General features: G+C 43.4%; 1 protein-coding gene across 17 annotated transcripts in view; it reads left to right on the top strand.

The window, feature by feature from the left end:
* Positions 1–18373, top strand: part of HIVEP2 (HIVEP zinc finger 2) — a 219239-nt gene that overhangs the window by 179806 nt on the left and 21060 nt on the right. For all 17 annotated transcript variants that reach the window (XM_086318113.1, XM_086318114.1, XM_086318124.1 and 14 more), the window contains 3 exons: positions 7874–7918; positions 8584–14144; positions 16293–16447. In XM_086318113.1, coding sequence (XP_086174239.1) covers positions 8970–14144; positions 16293–16447 — 5330 coding nt within the window. In that variant the 5' untranslated portion in view covers positions 7874–7918; positions 8584–8969. The remainder of the gene's footprint in view (positions 1–7873; positions 7919–8583; positions 14145–16292; positions 16448–18373) is intronic.

The following is an 18373-nucleotide window of genomic DNA, read 5'->3' as shown; positions in this document are numbered from 1 at the left end:
GTCTGGTGGCTCAGTGGTAAAGAATCTGCCTGCGGTGCCGGAGACCCAGGTTCGACCCCTGGGGGAAGATCCCCTGGAATAGGACATGGCAACCTACTCCAGTATTTATGCCTGGAGAATTCTGTGGACAGAGGAGCCTTGTGGGCTATAGCCCATGGATCACAAAGAGTCAGACATGACTGAGCAACTAACTTTCCTGACTGAAGCTATTTACATAATTGAGTCAATGTGTTTTTTACTGGGATCAAAGTTGTGATTTTTAAAACATTTTCTGAATAATAAATGCTATTGGAATATAGGATGTTCTTCTATTAGTATCAGCAAGATTGTTTTTTAAAAATAAAAAGTAGGTGTGACTTTTTCTGATTTGTCCTTTAAAATTTAAACCCATCGATAATTAAATAACTATTCCAGATAATATTTTTCTGACCATTAATGTATTATTTCTGATCTACTTTTGAATTTTGTGTAAATCACTTTTCTTCATCTTCTGGTCTGTTCTTTAATAGAAAAATATTATTACGTTTCCTTGAATTTTATTTGGTGCTTTTATTTTTATATGTCCTTAGTGGATAAGAATTGTATATAGCTAGTTTAAGATTTCAATTCAGTTCAGTTCAGTCGCTCAGTCATGTCCGACTCTTTGCGACCCCATGAATCGCAGCACGCCAGGCCTCGCTGTCCATCACCAACTCCCAGAGTCCACCCAAACCCATGTCCATTGAATCGGTGATGCCATCCAACCATCTCATCCTCTGTCGTCCTCTTCTCCTCCTGCCCTCAATCTTTCCCAGCATCAGGGTCTTTTCCAGCATCAGGGTCTTTTCCAATGAGTCAGCTCTTTGCATGAGGTGGCCAAAGTACTGGAGTTTCAGCTTTAGCATCATTCCTTCCAAAGAAATCCCAGGGCTGATCTCCTTCAGAATGGACTGGTTGGATCTCCTTGCAGTCCAAGGGACTCTCAAGAGTCTTCTCCAACACCACAGTTCAAAAGCATCAATTCTTCGGCGCTCAGCCTTCTTCACAGTCCAACTCTCACATCCATACATGACCACAGGAAAAACCATAGCCTTGACTAGACAGACCTTTATTAGCAAAGTAATGTCTCTGCTTTTGAATATGCTATCTAGGTTGGTCATAACTTTCCTGCCAAGGAGTAAGCGTCTTTTAATTTCATGGCTGCAGCCAACATCTGCAGTGATTTTGGAGCCCCTAAAAATAAAGTCTGACACTGTTTCCACTGTTTCCCCATCTATTTCCCATGATAAATGTAATTCTTTACTGTAAACCACAAAAGTTAAATCTGATTTTAAAAGTTATTGTTTCATTGCTACACAAAAATACTATATTGTATTTAATTATTAAATATAGTATCCCAGTCCTGTTTTTCATAAAATTTTATGTATGTGTTTAACTTCAAGTCCATGTTTTAAGCAAAATTATATATTCTGTGAAAACTGAGAAGTGGCAAGTGACCATATGCCTAATTTTCACTTGTGAGGTTCTTATTAATACTTTCTTAAAAGTAATGCTTTTCAAGGAACAAAGTCAAACAGTTGTATGTCATGAGACTTAATCATGGTCTCACAAGGGGCTGTCTTCATTAATACTTCAATATACAGATTTTAACATTGTTTAAATTGTGGATTTGTTTGAAATCCATACAGAACTCATATATTCTCTCAGGACTATGAAAAATTCAAGCACTGGAAGTATCAGAGTCAAGTGAAAATACTTAGAAGAAAGCGTTATTGCAGATGTATTTTTTCTGTTATGTTCAGTTGCTAAGTTGTGTCTGACTCTTTTTTCGACCCCATGGACTGAGTCTGGTGGCTTCTCTGTACATGGGATTTCCCAGGCAAGAATCCTGCAGTGGGTTACCATTTCCTTCTCAAGGGGATCTTCCTCTCCCAGGGGTCAAACCCACATCTCCTGCATTGGCAGACAGATTCTTTACCACTGAGCCACCAGGGAAGCCCATGTTTTATTTTACATTGTAATAAAACTTAACAGTTGAGCTGGGAGTAGGGGATGCTGGTTGGGAAGGTGAGAACCCCTTATGCTTGGCAGTCAGCCAAACGTGGATTTGATTCTGGTTCTGATCCTAAGTATGGAAGACAGTCTTAACCATTGGGCCACTGGTGGAGTCCCCAGAAGGACTTCTTGATTACAGATATCTTGCTTCAGATACCTGGGGGCTTCTGATTTCTCATCCAAAAGATTTATTTATTCCATGTTTTTCCCCCTTTTCCAAGTATACCTATTATCTCACAGTAGCGTTCTATATTAGGGACCAAATTGGTCATGGAAATAAAATCAGTGTTTGAGTTTTAGTTTGGGAAATTACAGTACATTTACACAGTGGCATCTTTTTTAACAAATATTTTATTTAAAATGTGAACATCCATGAGTACATGCTAAATCACTTCAGTCGTGTCTGACTCTGTGACCCCCATGGACTGTAGCTGCCAGGCCTCTCTATCCATGGACATTCTCTGGGAAAGAACACCGGAGTGGGTTGCTAAGCCCTCCTCCAGGGGATCTTCCCAAATCAGGAATCGAACCCAAGTCTCTTATGTCTCCTGCATTGGACATACTCATGGTAAAAAAAAAAAAAAAAGAAATAAAGAAAAATAAAGATTACCAGAAGTCATAAGGTTAAAGGTAGAAATCCCTTCCTTTGTCCCTTCTTTTGACTCCCTGGCTCCACTTCTGTGATTTAACTAATATAAAAGCTGTTTGGCATCCTTACAGAAATTTTCTGTTTATTGCCTGTTTCTCTTTTACACAAATGGGATTATAAAATACATTCTAGGGCCCAATAAACTATTTTACATCCAATGTTACTACCTTCTGGATGAGCTTTTATATTAGTACTTATAGATACACTTAATTTTCTTTAAGTGGCTGAGTCTTATGACTGAGCCTTAATTGACCTAAGTAATCCTTGTACACACATCTTTGTGCTCTTGTGTACATCTGTAAGGACACATTTCAAGAAATGGAATTCCTGGACCAAAGAATATGAGCTTTCTTTCTACTATAAATACTGCTATATTGCCTATTAAGGAAACACATCAGATATCATCATAATTGATACAATTGAACATTGAAGTTCTCAAAATTCTTTGTGTACTACATTGGCCATTCCCTTATGGAAACTGAGTATTCACTTAATATCTAATAGTTTCTAAGTCGTCAAGTTTTCCTGAGCCATTTATAGTCATCTGGAAGACTTTTTCACCTTGCTGTCATGCAAATTTCCTAAAAAGGATATTTATTTAAAAAATTTTTAAATCTACAGGTTAAATTTTAAAAACCCACTCTTAACTTTTTATTATCTAAGGAATTAAAGCCAAGCCTTTCTGTCAAAAGTCTAAGATGTTTTAATATGTTAATCTTATATTTTAGAAAATATGACTGAAGTTTAAAAAATTTTTTTCTCCTTGAGTTATCCTTAGGCATAGTGACAATCAATATTATGTTTACTACTTTAGTGTTTTCTAAAGCAGTTACTTGCTGTATTTTTTAGAGCACATAATATGGTGGTGTTTGCTGTTCAGTCGCTCAGTCATGTCCAACTCTTTGTGACCCCACGGACTGCACCACACCAGGTTTCCCTGTCCTTCAGCATCGCCCAGAGTTTGCTCAAACTCGTGTCCGTTGAGTTGGTGATGCTATTCAACCATCTCATCCCGTCATTCCCTTTTCCTCCTGCCTTCAGTTTTTCCCAGCAGCAGGGTCTTTTCCAATGAGTAGGCCCTTCCCATCAGGTGACAAGAGTATTGAAGCTTCAGCTTCAGCATCAGTCCTTCCAGTGATTTTTCATTCAGGGTTGATTTCCTTTAGGATTGACTGGTTTGATCTCCTTCCTGTCCAAGGGATTCTCAAGAGTCTTCTCCAACACCACAGTTCAAAGGCATCAATTCTTCCATGCTCAGCTTTCTTTATGGTCCAACTCTCACATCAGTACATGACTACTGGGAAAACCATAGATTTGACTATACAGACTTCTGTCAGCAAAGTAATGTCTCTGCTTTTTAATATGCTGACTAGGTTTGTCATAACCTTTCTTTCAAGGAGCAAGCATCTTTTAATTTCATGGCTGCAGTCACACATTGATTTTGGAGCCCAAGAAAATAAAGTTCGTCAGTGTTTCCATTGTTTCCCCATCTATCTGCCATGAAGTGATAAGACCAGATGCCATGATCTTCGTTTTTTGAATGTTGAGTTTTAAGCCAACTTTTTTACTCTCCTCTTTCACTTTCATCAAAAAGCTCTTTAGTTTCTCTTCACTTTCTGCCATAAGGGTGGTATCATCTGCATATCTGAGGTCACTGATATTTCTCCCGGCAATCTTGATTCAAGCTTATGCTTCAGACAGCCTGGCATTTCATATGATGTACTCTGCATATAAGTTAAATAAACAGGATGATAATATACAGTCTTTATATACCCTGTTCCCAATTTGGAACCAGTCTGTTATTCCATGTCAGGTTCCTAATGTTGCTTCTTGAGCTGCATACAGGTTTCTCAGGAGGCAGATAAGGTGGTCTGGTATTCCCATCTCTTTAAAAATTTTCCACAGTTTTCTGTGATCCACCCAGTCAAAGGAATAAGCATAGTCAATGAAGCAGAAGTAGATGTTTTTCTGGAACTCTCTTGCTTTTTTATTATGATCCAACAGATGTCGGCAATTTGATCTCTGGTTCCTCTGCCTTTTCTAAATCCAGCTTGTACATCTGGAAATTCTGAGTTCATGTACTGTTGAGGCCTAGCTTGGAGGATTTTTAGCATGACCTTGCTAGCATGTGAAACGCGTGCAATTGTGTGGTAGTTTGAACATTTTTTGGCATTGCATTTCTTTGGGATTGGAATGAAAACAGCTTTTCCAGTTCTGTGACCACTGCTGAGTTTTCCAAATTTGCTGGCATATTGAGTGCAGCATTTTCACAGCATCATCATTTAGGACTTGAAATAGCTCAGCTGGAATTCCATCACTAGCTTTGTTCATAGTGATGCTTCCTAAGGCCCACTTGACTTTGCAGTCCAGAATGTCTGGCTCTAGGTGAGTAATCAAACCATTGTGGTTATCTGGGTCATTAAGATATTTTTTGTATAGTTCTTCTGTGTATTCTTACCACTTCTTCCTAATATCTTCTGCTTCTGTTAGATCTATACTGTTTCTGTCCGCTATTGTGTCCATCTTCACATGAAATACTCCCTTGGTATCTCTGATTTTCTTGAGAGATCTCTAGTCTTTCCCATTTTATTGTTTTCTTCTATTTCTTTGCATTGATCACTTAGGAAGGCTTTCTTATCTCTCCTTACTATTCTTTGGAACTCTGCATTCAGATAGGTATATCTTTCCTTTTCTCCTTTGCCTTTCACTTCTCTTCCTTTCTCAGCTATTTGTAAGGTCTCCTCAGACAACCATTTTGCCTTTTTAGCATTTCTTTTTCCTGGGGATGGTTTTGATTACCACCTCCTGTACAATGTTTTGAACCTCCATCCATAGTTCTTCAGGCACTCTGTTGATCAGATCTAATCCCTTGAATCTGTTTGGCACTTTCACTGTATAATTGTAAGGGATTTGATTTAAGTCACACTTGAATGACTTCGTGGTTTTCTCTACTTTCTTCAGTTAAGTCTGCATTTTGCAATAAGGAGTTCATGATCTGAGCCACAGTAAACTCCCAGTCTTGTTTTTGCTAACTTATAGAGCTTCTTCATCTTCAACTGTAAAGAATATAATCAGTCTGATATCGGTATTGAACATCTGATGATGTTCATGTGTAAAGCTGTCTATTGTGTTGTTGCAAGAGGATGTTTGCTATGACCAATGTGTTCTTTTGGCAAAACTCTGTTAGCCTTTGCCCTGCTTCATTTTGTACTCCAAGGCCAAACTTGCCTTACTCCAGGTATCTCCTGACTTCCTACTTTTGCATTCCAGTCCACTATGATGAAAAAGACATTTTTTTTTTTTTTGGTGTTAGTTCTAGAAGGTCTTATAACCTTCTAGATCAGATCAGATCAGATCAGTTGCTCAGTCATGTCCGACTCTTTGCGACCCCATGAATCGCAGCACGCCAGGCCCCCCTGTCCATACCAACTCCCGGAGTTCACTCACACTCACATCCATCGACTCAGTGATGCCATCCAGTCATCTCATCCTCTGTCGTCCCCTTCTCCTCTTGCCCCCAATCCCTCCCAGCATCAGAGTCTTTTCCAATGAGTCAACTCTTCACATGAGGTGGCCAAAGTACTGGAGTTTCAGCTTTAGCATCATTCCTTCCAAAGAAATCCCAGGGCTGATCTCCTTCAGAATGGACTGGTTGGATCTCCTTGCAGTCCAAGGGACTCTCAAGAGTCTTCTCCAACACCACAGTTCAAAAGCATCAATTCTTCAGCGCTCAGCCTTCTTCACAGTCCAGCTCTCACATCCATACATGACCACAGGAAAAACCATAGCCTTGACTAGACGAACCTTTGTTGGCAAAGTAATGTCTCTGCTTTTGAATATGCTATCTAGGTTGGTCATAACTTTCCTTCCAAGGAGTAAGCGTCTTTTAATTTCATGGCTGCAGTCACCATCTGCAGTGATTTTGGAGCCCCAAAAAATAAAGTCTGACACTGTTTCCACTGTTTCCCCATCTATTTCCCATGAAGTGATGGGACTGGATGCCATGATGTTCGTTTTCTGAATGTTGAGTTTTAAGCCAACTTTTTCACTCTCTATTTCCACTTTCATCAAGAGGCTTTTGAGTTCCTCTTCACTTTCTGCCATAAGGGTGGTGTCATCTGCATATCTGAGGTTATTGATATTTCTCCCGGCAATCTTGATTCCAGCTTGTGTTTCTTCCAGTCCAGCGTTTCTCCTGATGTACTCTGCATAGAAGTTAAATAAACAGGGTGACAATATACAGCCTTGACGAACTCCTTTTCCTATTTGGAACCAGTCTGTTGTTCCATATCTAGTTCTAACTGTTGCTTCCTGACCTGCATACAAATTTCTCAAGAGGTCTCTTCATAGAACTGTTCAACTTCAGCTTCTTTGGCGTTAGAGGTTGGGCATAGACTTCAATTACTATGATATCAAATGGTTTACCTTAGAAATGAACCAAGATCATTCTTTCATTTTAAGACTGCGGAGACATTACTTTGCCAACAAAGGTCCATCTAGTCAAAGCTATGGTTTTTCCAGTAGCAGTATGGATATGAGAGTTGGACTCTAAAGAAAGCTGAGCACCGAAGAATTGATGCTTTTGAACCGTGGTGTTGGAGAAGACTCTTGAGAGTCCCTTGGACTGCAAGGAGATACAACCAGTCCATCCTAAAGGAAATCAGTCCTGAATATTCATTGGAAAGACTGATGCTGAAGCTGTAACTCCAATACATTGGCCACCTGATGCGAAGAACTGACTCATTTGAAAAGACCCTGATGCCGGGAAGGATGGCTGGATGTCATCACCGACTTGATGGACATGAGTTTGAGTAAACTCTGGGAATTGGCGATAGACAGGGAGGCCTGGCATGCTGCAGTCCATAGTGTCACGGAGAGTTGTACACGACTGAGTGACTGAACTGAACTGAACTGCATTTTGGACTCTTGTTGACTATGAGGGCTACTCCATTTCTTCCATGGAATTCTTGCCCACAGTAATAGATATAATGGTGATCTGAATTAAATTTGCCGATTCCCATCCATTTTAGTTCACTGATTCCTAAAATGTCGGTGTTCACTCTTGCCATCTCCTTACATCTCATAACATTGTGAGATCTACATATAATGAATTTTAAATTGACATTTGTAATCGGCAATATTGTAGCTTAATGGAACAATATTTCCTAACTGTATTTATTTTCTACCCAGGAAGCGACAAGACAATCATGCCCATGAGAACTCTAAACCATTCAGGTAAACATTATATTTTTTAACTTTCCCCAAAATATATTTTGTCATCCATATTATGAAGATTTTATAACTATTTTATTTAGATGCACTTTTCTGCCTTTTCCAAAGCTCTGTGACAATCTTTAATTCTTGCAGCCAGCCTTAGTCTAATCAATGTTTTTAAGCTATAAAATATACTTATATTTTATGTTAACATTATATATAATACATATAACATTTTATGTTAACATTGTATTATATACTTGTAAATTATATCATATTATACATTTAACAAATCTAAATAGAGAAATATGTAGTACACTTAGCATGTAAGTCATAAAACTTGGTTAGCAACAGGTCTAAATTTATTTTAATGAAGACTTTTAAAATTTTTATGATTTTATAAGTACATATCAAAAGTTTTCCTTTAAATGGTCTTATTTTATCAAGATTATGGAGGGTTTAAAAGGGTGACCAAAAGTTAGGAGATTTATGCTTATGACAATATTAAATTTGTAATTAATAACCTTTAATTGTGGAATTAGTGTAACAGATATAAAAAGGATTTCTTGGAATAAACATATTTTCACTGTATCTAATTTCAGGCTGTATATTTAGGGTTGGTTTTAGTTTCTTACTTGATATCTGTTATTGACAATCTCTTTGTGTTTTATTCTGTTTTCTTTCAGACCATTTTGTCTTAGTGAAACTGACGGTTGAACTTTGCTCTAGTTGATGGGCAAAATTTCTCCTAGACTATTCATCATCCCAATTTCATCCTAGTTGAAAATATTCAAATGCCATAAGAAATCTTTATAGATTTGCACTTAGCTTTTGGATGGACATTTCTACAATGGAGAGAACTGTGTTATAGCCCCGGTCCAAGGACATTACCATCAAATGCCCACAGACTACGGGGTGGGTGTGGAAGGTTCTAAAGAGAAGGAGAACTCAGCAAGTTTGCAGACACCCTGGAACATGGAAGCAAGCAAGCTTTGAAAGGGACAGTTTGAAGACACTCCATGAGTCTGCACGGCTTTCAAGCAAACTAGCGCTTGAGACCTTGTGTGACAAAATGGACACTGGGGACACAGCTCTAGGACAAAAAGCTACCTCAAGGTCTGGAGAAACTGATAAAGCATCAGGTAGATGGAGACAGGAACAATCGGCTGTTATTAAGATGAGCACTTTTGGCAGTCAAGAAGGACAGCGGCAACCACAAATTGATCCTGAGCATATCGGAAACACAGCATCAGCACAACTCTTTGGTTCTGGGAAACTGGCCTCACCTAGTGAAGTGGTCCAGCAAGTGACAGAGAAGCAATACCCACCACACCGTCCAAGTCCTTATTCATGCCAACATTCACTCTCTTTCCCTCAGCACTCATTGCCACAGGGGGTCATGCACAGCAACAAGCCACACCAGAGCCTCGAAGGCCCTCCGTGGCTTTTCCCTGGCCCTTTGCCATCTGTTGCCTCTGAGGACCTATTTTCCTTTCCTATACACAGCCACAGTGGTGGTTATCCTAGAAAAAAGATTTCAAGTCTGAACCCTGCTTATAGCCAATACTCCCAGAAAAGTATCGAACAGTCCGAAGATGCTCACAAAAAAGAGCACAAACCCAAAAAGCCCGGCAAGTACATTTGCCCTTACTGCAGCAGGGCATGTGCCAAACCCAGCGTACTGAAAAAACACATCAGGTCCCATACCGGTGAGCGGCCATATCCATGTATACCTTGTGGTTTCTCTTTTAAGACGAAGAGCAATTTGTACAAGCACAGGAAGTCACATGCCCATGCAATTAAGGCAGGATTAGTCCCTTTCACAGAGTCAGCTGTATCAAAATTGGATCTAGAGGCCGGTTTTATTGATGTAGAAGCAGAAATACATTCGGACGGTGAACAGAGTACAGACACAGATGAGGAGAGTTCTTTGTTTGTCGAGGCTTCTGACAAAATGAGTCCTGGCCCACCCATTCCATTGGAAATGGCCAGCAGAGGTGGCTATCACGGGTCATTGGAAGAATCGCTGGGAGGTCCAATGAAGGTGCCCATTTTGATTATCCCCAAAAGCGGAATTCCTTTACCTAATGAAAGCTCTCAGTATATTGGCTCTGATATGTTACCAAATCCGACTTTAAGTACTAAGGCCGATGACTCTCACACAGTTAAACAGAAACTTGCACTAAGACTGTCAGAGAAAAAAGGACAAGATTCTGAGCCATCTCTGAACCTTCTGAGCCCGCACAGTAAAGGAAGCACTGACTCTGGTTACTTTTCCCGCTCAGAAAGTGCAGAGCAGCAGATCAGCCCTCCAAACACAAACGCGAAGTCTTATGAAGAAATCATCTTTGGAAAATACTGTCGGCTTAGTCCGAGAAATACACTCAGTGTTACAACCACAAGTCAGGAGCGCGCCACGATGGGTAGGAAGGGCACCATGGACTCATTACCTCACGTCAACACCAGGTTAGATGTCAAGATGTTTGAAGATCCTGTTTCACAGCTGATCCCAAGCAAGGCGGAAATTGACCCCAGTCAGACAGGCATGCTAAAATCCACCAAATTCAACAGTGAGTCAAGACAATCCCAGACGATTCCATCGTCTATCAGGAATGAAGGAAAACTTTATCCAGCCAATTTCCAAGGCAGCAACCCAGTTCTCCTCGAAGCTCCAGTTGACTCTTCACCCCTTATTCGAAGCAACTCAATGCCAACTTCTTCAGCAACTAACTTAAGTCTTCCTCCTTCTTTGAGAGGAAGTCACTCATTTGATGAGCGGATGACTGGCTCGGATGATGTGTTCTACCCAGGAACAGTAGGCATACCACCTCAGCGCATGTTAAGGAGACAAGCGGCTTTTGAGCTGCCTTCAGTCCAGGAGGGGCACCTGGAAGGAGACCACCATGGCAGGATGTCCAAAAGCATCACAGGTCCATCTTTGAAGGAAAAGAAATTGATTCCTGGGGACAGGGTCGGCTATGACTATGACGTCTGCCGCAAACCCTATAAGAAGTGGGAGGACTCTGAGACGATGAAGCAAAGCTACAGGGATGCTTCCTGCATCAGCCCCTTAAAACATGGCGGGGAGTATTTCATGGATCCCTCGGCCCCATCCCAGGGCGTGCCAACCATGTTTGGAACCACTTGCGAAACTCGAAAACGCCGGAAAGAAAAGAGCGTGGGGGACGAGGAGGACACCCCCATGATCTGCAGCAGCACGCCCTTGGGCATCGCGACTGCAGATTACGAGTCCAAGCTGCAGATGCAGGAAGGCGCGAGGAGTGGGTTTGGCCTGGCTGGACAGGAAAACCCTTCTCATGGGCACTCTGAGCGCTTTGACCTGTGTCGACCCCCGCTGCAATCTGGGAGTCCCTCTCTCGGGTTGGAGGAGTCACCCTTGTCGGCTGATCCGGACAAGCAATCGGATGGAGCGGGCAGGAAGCCTCCTGGAAATGTGATTTCTGTGATTCAGCACACCAACTCGCTGAGCCGCCCCAATTCCTTCGAGCGGTCCGAGTCCGCTGAACTCGCGGCCAGCGCCCAGGAGAAAGCCTCATCACCCTCCGAGACGTGCGACAGCGAGATCTCCGAAGCCCCGGTGAGCCCGGAGTGGGCCCCGCCCGGGGAGGGCGCAGAGGGCACAGGGAAACCGTCCCCCGCGCCGCAAGTCCCGCCGCCGCCGCCGCCCTACCACGCGCCGCCCCGGCTGGTGCGCCAGCACAACATCCAGGTGCCGGAGATCCGTGTGACCGAGGAGCCGGACAAGCCGGAGAAAGAGAAGGAAACGCAGAGCAAAGAGCCAGAAAAGCCGGTGGAGGAGTTCCAGTGGCCCCAGAGAAGTGAGACCCTCTCCCAGCTCCCGGCCGAGAAGCTGCCGCCCAAAAAGAAGCGTCTGCGACTCGCGGACATGGAGCACTCCTCCGGGGAATCCAGCTTCGAGTCCACGGGCACCGGCCTCTCCCGCAGCCCCAGTCAAGAGAGTAACCTGTCCCACAGCTCCAGCTTCTCCATGTCTTTCGATCGAGAGGAGACCATGAAGCTTGTGGCTTCCAAGCCGGATGAGTTCGGAAAGCATTCGGAGTTCTTGACCGTCCCCGCCGGTTCCTACTCACTGTCAGTCCCCGGCCACCACCATCACCAAAAGGAGATGCGACGCTGCTCATCTGAGCAGATGCCTTGTCCTCACCCCACGGAGGTCCCAGAAATTCGGAGCAAGTCATTTGATTATGGGAACCTGTCCCACGCGCCCGCAGCCGGGGCGTCGGCCGCCTCTGCGCTGTCCCCATCCCGGGAGAGGAAGAAGTGCTTTCTGGTGCGCCAGGCGTCCTTCAGCGGCTCTCCCGAGATCTCCCAGGGGGAGGCCGGCGTGGATCTGGGTGTCAAGCAGGAGCAGCTGGAGCATCTACACGCCAGCCTCAGGTCCACGTGGCCCCACAACGCATGCTCCGTGCTCCCTCCCCTCCCGGCGGAGGACCCAGGGAAGCAAGTCGTGGGTCCCTGCCCCCAGCTGAGCTCAGGCCCCCTCCACCTGGCCCAGCAGCAGATCCTGCACCTGGATAGTCAGGAATCTCTGAGAAATCCCTTGATACAACCGACATCCTATATTGCAAGCAAGCACTTGTCTGAACAGTCACATTTGTTTCCCAATCAGGAGGCTCTCCCGTTTTCTCCAATCCAGAGCGCCTTGTTTCAGTTCCAGTATCCTACCGTCTGTATGGTTCACTTACCAGCCCAGCAGCCCCCCTGGTGGCAGGCGCACTTTCCCCATCCCCTTGCTCAGCACGCTCCGAAGAGCTATGGCAAGCCTTCTTTCCAGGCAGAAGTTCACCCCAGCTACCCCTTGGAGCCCTTGGCCGAACACACTGGAAAGAAATCCGCTGATTACGCACACACGAAAGATCAAACCTACCCAGGTGGTTATTCAGGAACATCAGGGCTACCCTCAAAGAACCTCCTTCCAAAGTTTCCCTCTGGGGAGAGCACCAAGTCAACGGATACTCCCTCTGAGCAGGTTCTTCAGGAAGATTTCGCCTCAGCGAGCGCTGGGCCCTTGCAGTCCTTGCCGGGAACGGTGGTTCCTGTTAGGATCCAGACGCACGTCCCATCCTATGGGAGTGTCATGTACACAAGCATTTCTCAGATGCTTGGGCAGAACAGCCCTGCCATTGTCATATGCAAAGTCGATGAGAATGTGACCCAAAGAACCCTGGTAACCAACGCGGCCATGCAAGGGATAGGATTTAACATCGCCCAGGTGTTGGGGCAGCATGCAGGCTTGGAAAAATACCCCATCTGGAAAGTACCTCAGACTTTACCCCTTGGCTTGGAGTCCTCAATCCCCTTATGTTTACCTTCCACCTCTGACAGCGTGGCCACCCTGGGAGGCAGCAAACGTATGCTTTCTCCAGCCAGCAGCTTAGAACTCTTCATGGAAACAAAGCAGCAGAAACGAGTCAAGGAAGAAAAGATGTATGGACAGATCGTGGAGGAGCTCAGCGCCGTGGAGCTGACCAACTCAGACATCAAGAAGGATCTCTCCCGCCCCCAGAAACCCCAGCTGGTTCGACAGGGCTGTGCTTCTGAGCCAAAGGATGGCTTGGCGTCAGGGTCATCTTCCTTCTCCTCGCTGTCCCCCTCCTCATCTCAAGACCATCCCTCTTCCAGTGTGCCCTCAAGGGAGCCTGTCATGCCAGGCTCCCGAGCTTCCCCCCTGGGGCAGAAGTCATCCAGTGGGCAGTCAGAAAGCAAAGAGTCCTCAGATGAGTTGGACATTGATGAGACAGCCTCTGATATGAGCATGAGCCCTCAGACCTCCTCCTTACCACCTGGGGACAGTCAGCTCGAAGAGCAAGGAAAGGGCCAGAAGCTGCCTGCTGGTGTGCTGGTCCACAGGGCCTCAGGCCCAAGTGGGAAAGTGGCGAATTCAACTCTTCTTTTCACGGACATGGTAGATTTCCAGCAGATTCTTCAGTTCCCCAGTCTGCGGACAACAACAACTGTGAGTTGGTGCTTCTTGAATTATACAAAACCCAATTATGTGCAGCAGGCCACCTTCAAATCCTCGGTTTATGCTTCATGGTGCATTAGTTCCTGTAACCCAAACCCATCCGGATTGAACACCAAGACCACACTGGCTCTTCTGAGGTCCAAGCAAAAAATCACTGCAGAAATTTATACTCTGGCTGCGATGCACCGGCCTGGAACTGGCAAACTGACATCGTCAAGTGCTTGGAAGCAGTTTGCTCAGGTAACAAACTTTGTTTCTGAAAGTGTTCTGTGTTGTGGATTTGATTGCTGAGCAGAATAACTTAGTAAAGAATGTATGACCAAAAAGATACAAGTAAAGTGAAGGCCAAGGTGGGCAGAATCCTCCGTAGACAGGCCTTAACCACTGACGTGAACTTAGTTATGAGGGTCTTAGGACTGTCCCAAGCACAAAGCATCTCTCCGGCTAGGTGCTGTGAAATCCCACCTCAGGGGCTAATTCCTTAGAGTTCCTCCCCCTTCCAAACGACCTGGGTTAGTGACCTAGGAAATCAACTTTTTGGTGATGTGAGGAATTCAGGAAATTGTGAAATGAGGACATAGAACAAGGAGTGAGCACTAGAGAGGAAAGATCGGGAAGGTGTCAGTTACAAATTGGTGCTTGCCAAGGGCATTTACCATCTGCCTCTGCGGAGATTGCATCTGAACCTGTGCTTCTGTAGCTGTTGACCTTCGACATGCCCTGAAGGGTATTCAGGGTAGAGAGTGAAGCACTCTATACTCCAGGGAAACTGGTGGAACAGGTCTTTACATAGATATTTTTCAGGAACTGATTCCATGATTCCAGTCCTTATTGTTCAGTCACTCAGTTGTGTCCAGTTCTCTGCAACTCCATGGACTGTAGCACACCAGGCTTCCCTGACCTTCACTATCTCCTGGAGTTTGCTTAAACTTGTCCATTGACTCAGTGATGCTATCCAACCGTCTCATCCTCTGTCGCTCCCTTCTCCGGCCTTCAATCTTTCCTGGTATCAGGGTCTTTGCCAATGAGTAGTTTCCAATCCTTGCATCTCCTCATTTCTAGAAAAGTACTAAATCCCTTCATAGTGACATCAGCTCCTCGTGACTGGCAGAAAACCTTTTGTAAGAAGAGTGTTTGATGGCACTGAACTCCCCCTTCACCAAAATCTCATATATTGACCTTCCCCCACTACCACTGGGGCTTCCCTGGTGTCTCAGGCGGTAAAGAATCACCTGCAATGCAGGAGACCCAGGTTTGATCCCTGGGCCAAAGATCCCCTGGAGAAGGGAATGGCAACCCACTCCTATATTCTTGCCTGGAGAATGCCATGGACAAAGAGGCCTGGTGGGCTACAGTCCATGGGTTCACAAAGAGTTGGACACAACTGAGCAACTAACACACACATACACTAACTCTTTGGAGCAGTTTCTCAGGGCTATCTAAAGTGCTGTCTCCCAGGTTGCAGTTCTCAGTCAGTCAGTCAGTTCAGTTGCTCAGTCGTGTCTGACTCTTTGTCACCCCATGAATCGCAGCACGCCAGGCCTCCCTGTCCATCACCAACTCCCGGAGTTCACTCAGACTCATGTCCATCAAGTCAGTGATGCCATCCAGCCATCTCATTCTCTGTCGTCCCCTTCTCCTTCTGCCCTCAATCCCTCCCAGCATCAGAATCGTTTCCAACGAGTCAACTCTTTCTCATTTTGCCTCAAATTAAACTCAACTCACAACTCTCATGTTATGCATCTTTTTTCAGTCAACAAAGGAGACTGCAGGATGTCAGAACTGAACTCTGCAAACTTCTGGGGAAGGAGTTGTTCCCATTGACTATACTTTTTACTATAATTTATTTTATATTTATAATACATATTTTTTTCTCTCAACTCATTTTTCCAAGGATTAGTGGGTTTGCTTCTGCATGAACAATTATTGCCTTACATGTAAAATTATAAAAATATTAATAAGGGCAATTTTGGAATTTATGCTAATAAAAAAGTAAATGGAGGATTTATAAATATAAAATCTATAAAATATACAGTATATTTCAGTTACCATTTCTTTTTAATAACTTTTGAGAATATTTTTGAAATGCATAGAGATTGCTTGACTTGCTACTTCCAAAATACAGCACTTGTTTTTAACATTTTTATTAGTGTTGCACAGTATATGTGCTAATGGGGTCTTGTTTTTAAAAGAATGTTGAATTTATTCTGTAGAAACTGTCATTCTTTTTTGATTTTATCCCCCTTGTCCCTTCTTTTATGTAGCCACCCTATGGCCTTTTAGTATGGAATTTAGGTTAATTTTCAGAGACCATGAAAGAGTGGAATATGTGGGCTTCCTCTCTGTTTTAGGGAATGCATACAAAATGATTCTCTCTTTTTCCTGCAGATGAAACCTGATGCGACCTTTTTATTTGGCAGCAAACTAGAAAGGAAACTAGTGGGAAGTATCCTAAAGGAAAGAGGGAAAGGAGATATTCATGGAGATAAGGATATTGGATCCAAGCAAACTGAGCCTATTCGAATTAAAATCTTTGAAGGAGGGTAAGGAAACATAAGTGCAAATGTCAACTATTCTATTAGACATCAGAGTTAATGGTCCTGAGTGTCTGTGTGGAAAATATCATATCTCCTCTGGTCTGAAGCATAAAGCAAATTCTTTTTCTATACACATTTCTGAAGTCTGTTTGGTAACAGATAATGAGTTTATGCCCATGCTTTCATGACTTGCTTTTAATAAAAATGTCTTATTGTATATGGTTTAAACCTCTGCCTTAAATTTTCATACCTCTAATTTAAATTGCTGGACTTTTGATGTCATCTAAGTTTGTTCATTCTTTAGTATTATTTTTACAAGCACTTGTGTTACTAATGGACATATTTTTATTTTGCATTGCAAAAATGAAATCTTGCACACTCATGTGTGCACTTGGAATCTAGTTGGTTTTATTGCTTTTATTATTACCTGAACTCCAGATGTATGGGATTTCACCAGTTCCTGCACTGCCCTCTTTCTCTTCCAGGACTCAAGCCAGAGCACCGTCTTGCATTTAGTTGTCATGTTTCCCCAGCCTCCTCTGATCTGTGATAGTTTCTCTGTCTTTAGGAATTTCTTTTTAAGAATTCTGAGTTGCAGAAACTCAAATGATAAGGTTCAATGACTTTGTTATCTAGCTAGTTAAGAAAAATTACACATGTGAGTAATGTGAAGTTTTAGATTTTGATAGAAAAGTATCTTCAATCCAGTCACATTGGAGAAAAAGCCCAGATATTTGCTTTAAAATTTTAAAAATTTAAAGGACATCAACCACATTTGGGGATTGTGATGTAATTACCTTATCTCTACAACAGATCTAATTTACAACTTTCCATGAGCATGAATTTATTCTAATTATATTTAAAGGACAAAGTAATGTTATCTGTTTGACTCTAAATTGTTAGTTCAGTTCAGTCCCTCAGTCATGTCTGACTCTCTGCGATCCCATTAATCACAGCACACCAGGCCTCCGGGCCATCACCAACTCCCGGAGTTCACTCAAACTCATGTCCATCGAGTCGGTGATGCCATCCAGCCATCTCATCCTCTGTCATCCCCTTCTGCTCCTGCCCCCCAATCCCTCCCAGTATCAGAGTCTTTTCCAATGAGTCAACTCTTCGCATGAGGTGGCCAAAGTACTGGAGTTTCAGCTTTAGCATCATTCCTTCCAAAGAAATCCCAGGGCTGTTCTCCTTCAGAATGGACTGGTTGGATCTCCTTGCAGTCCAAGGGACTCTCAAGAGTCTTCTCCAACACCACAGTTCAAAAGCATCGATTCTTTGGCACTCAGCTTTCTTCACAGCCCAACTCTCACACCCATACATGACCACTGGAAAAACCATAGCCTTGACTAGACGAACATTTGTTGGCAAAGTAATGTCTCTGCTTTTGCATATGCTATCTAGGTTGGTCATAACTTTCCTTCCAAGGAGTAAGCGTCTTTTAATTTCATGGCTCAGTCACCATCTGTAGTGATTTTGGAGCCCAAAAAAATAAAGTCTGACACTGTTTCCACTGTTTCCCCATCTATATCCCATGAACTGATGGGACCAGATGCCATGATCTTTGTTTTCTGAATGTTGAGCTTTAAGCCAACTTTTTCACTCTCCTCTTTCACTTTGACCAAGAGGCTTTTGAGTTCCTCTTCGCTTTCTGCCATAAGGGTGGTGTCATCTGCATATCTGAGGCTATTGATATTTTTCCCGGAAATCTTGATTCCAGCTTGTGCTTCTTCCAGCCCAGTGTTTCTCGTGATGTACTCTGCATATAAGTTAAATAAGCAGGAGGACAATATACAGCCTTGACGAACTCCTTTTCCTATTTGAAACCAGTCTGTTGTTCCATGTCTAGTTCTAACTGTTGCTTCCTGACCTGCATATAGGTTTCTCAAGAGGCCGGTCAGGTGGTCTGGTATTCCCATCTTTTTTCAGAAT

Source organism: Bos grunniens, chromosome 9, assembly GCF_055505025.1.
Source record: "Bos grunniens cultivar Pamir isolate PY7600 chromosome 9, Bosgru_T2T1.0, whole genome shotgun sequence".
In the NCBI taxonomy this organism is placed as follows: Eukaryota; Metazoa; Chordata; class Mammalia; order Artiodactyla; family Bovidae; genus Bos; species Bos grunniens.
Note: the sequence above shows the minus strand (reverse complement) of the source record. Positions and strands in the feature narration are given on the sequence as shown.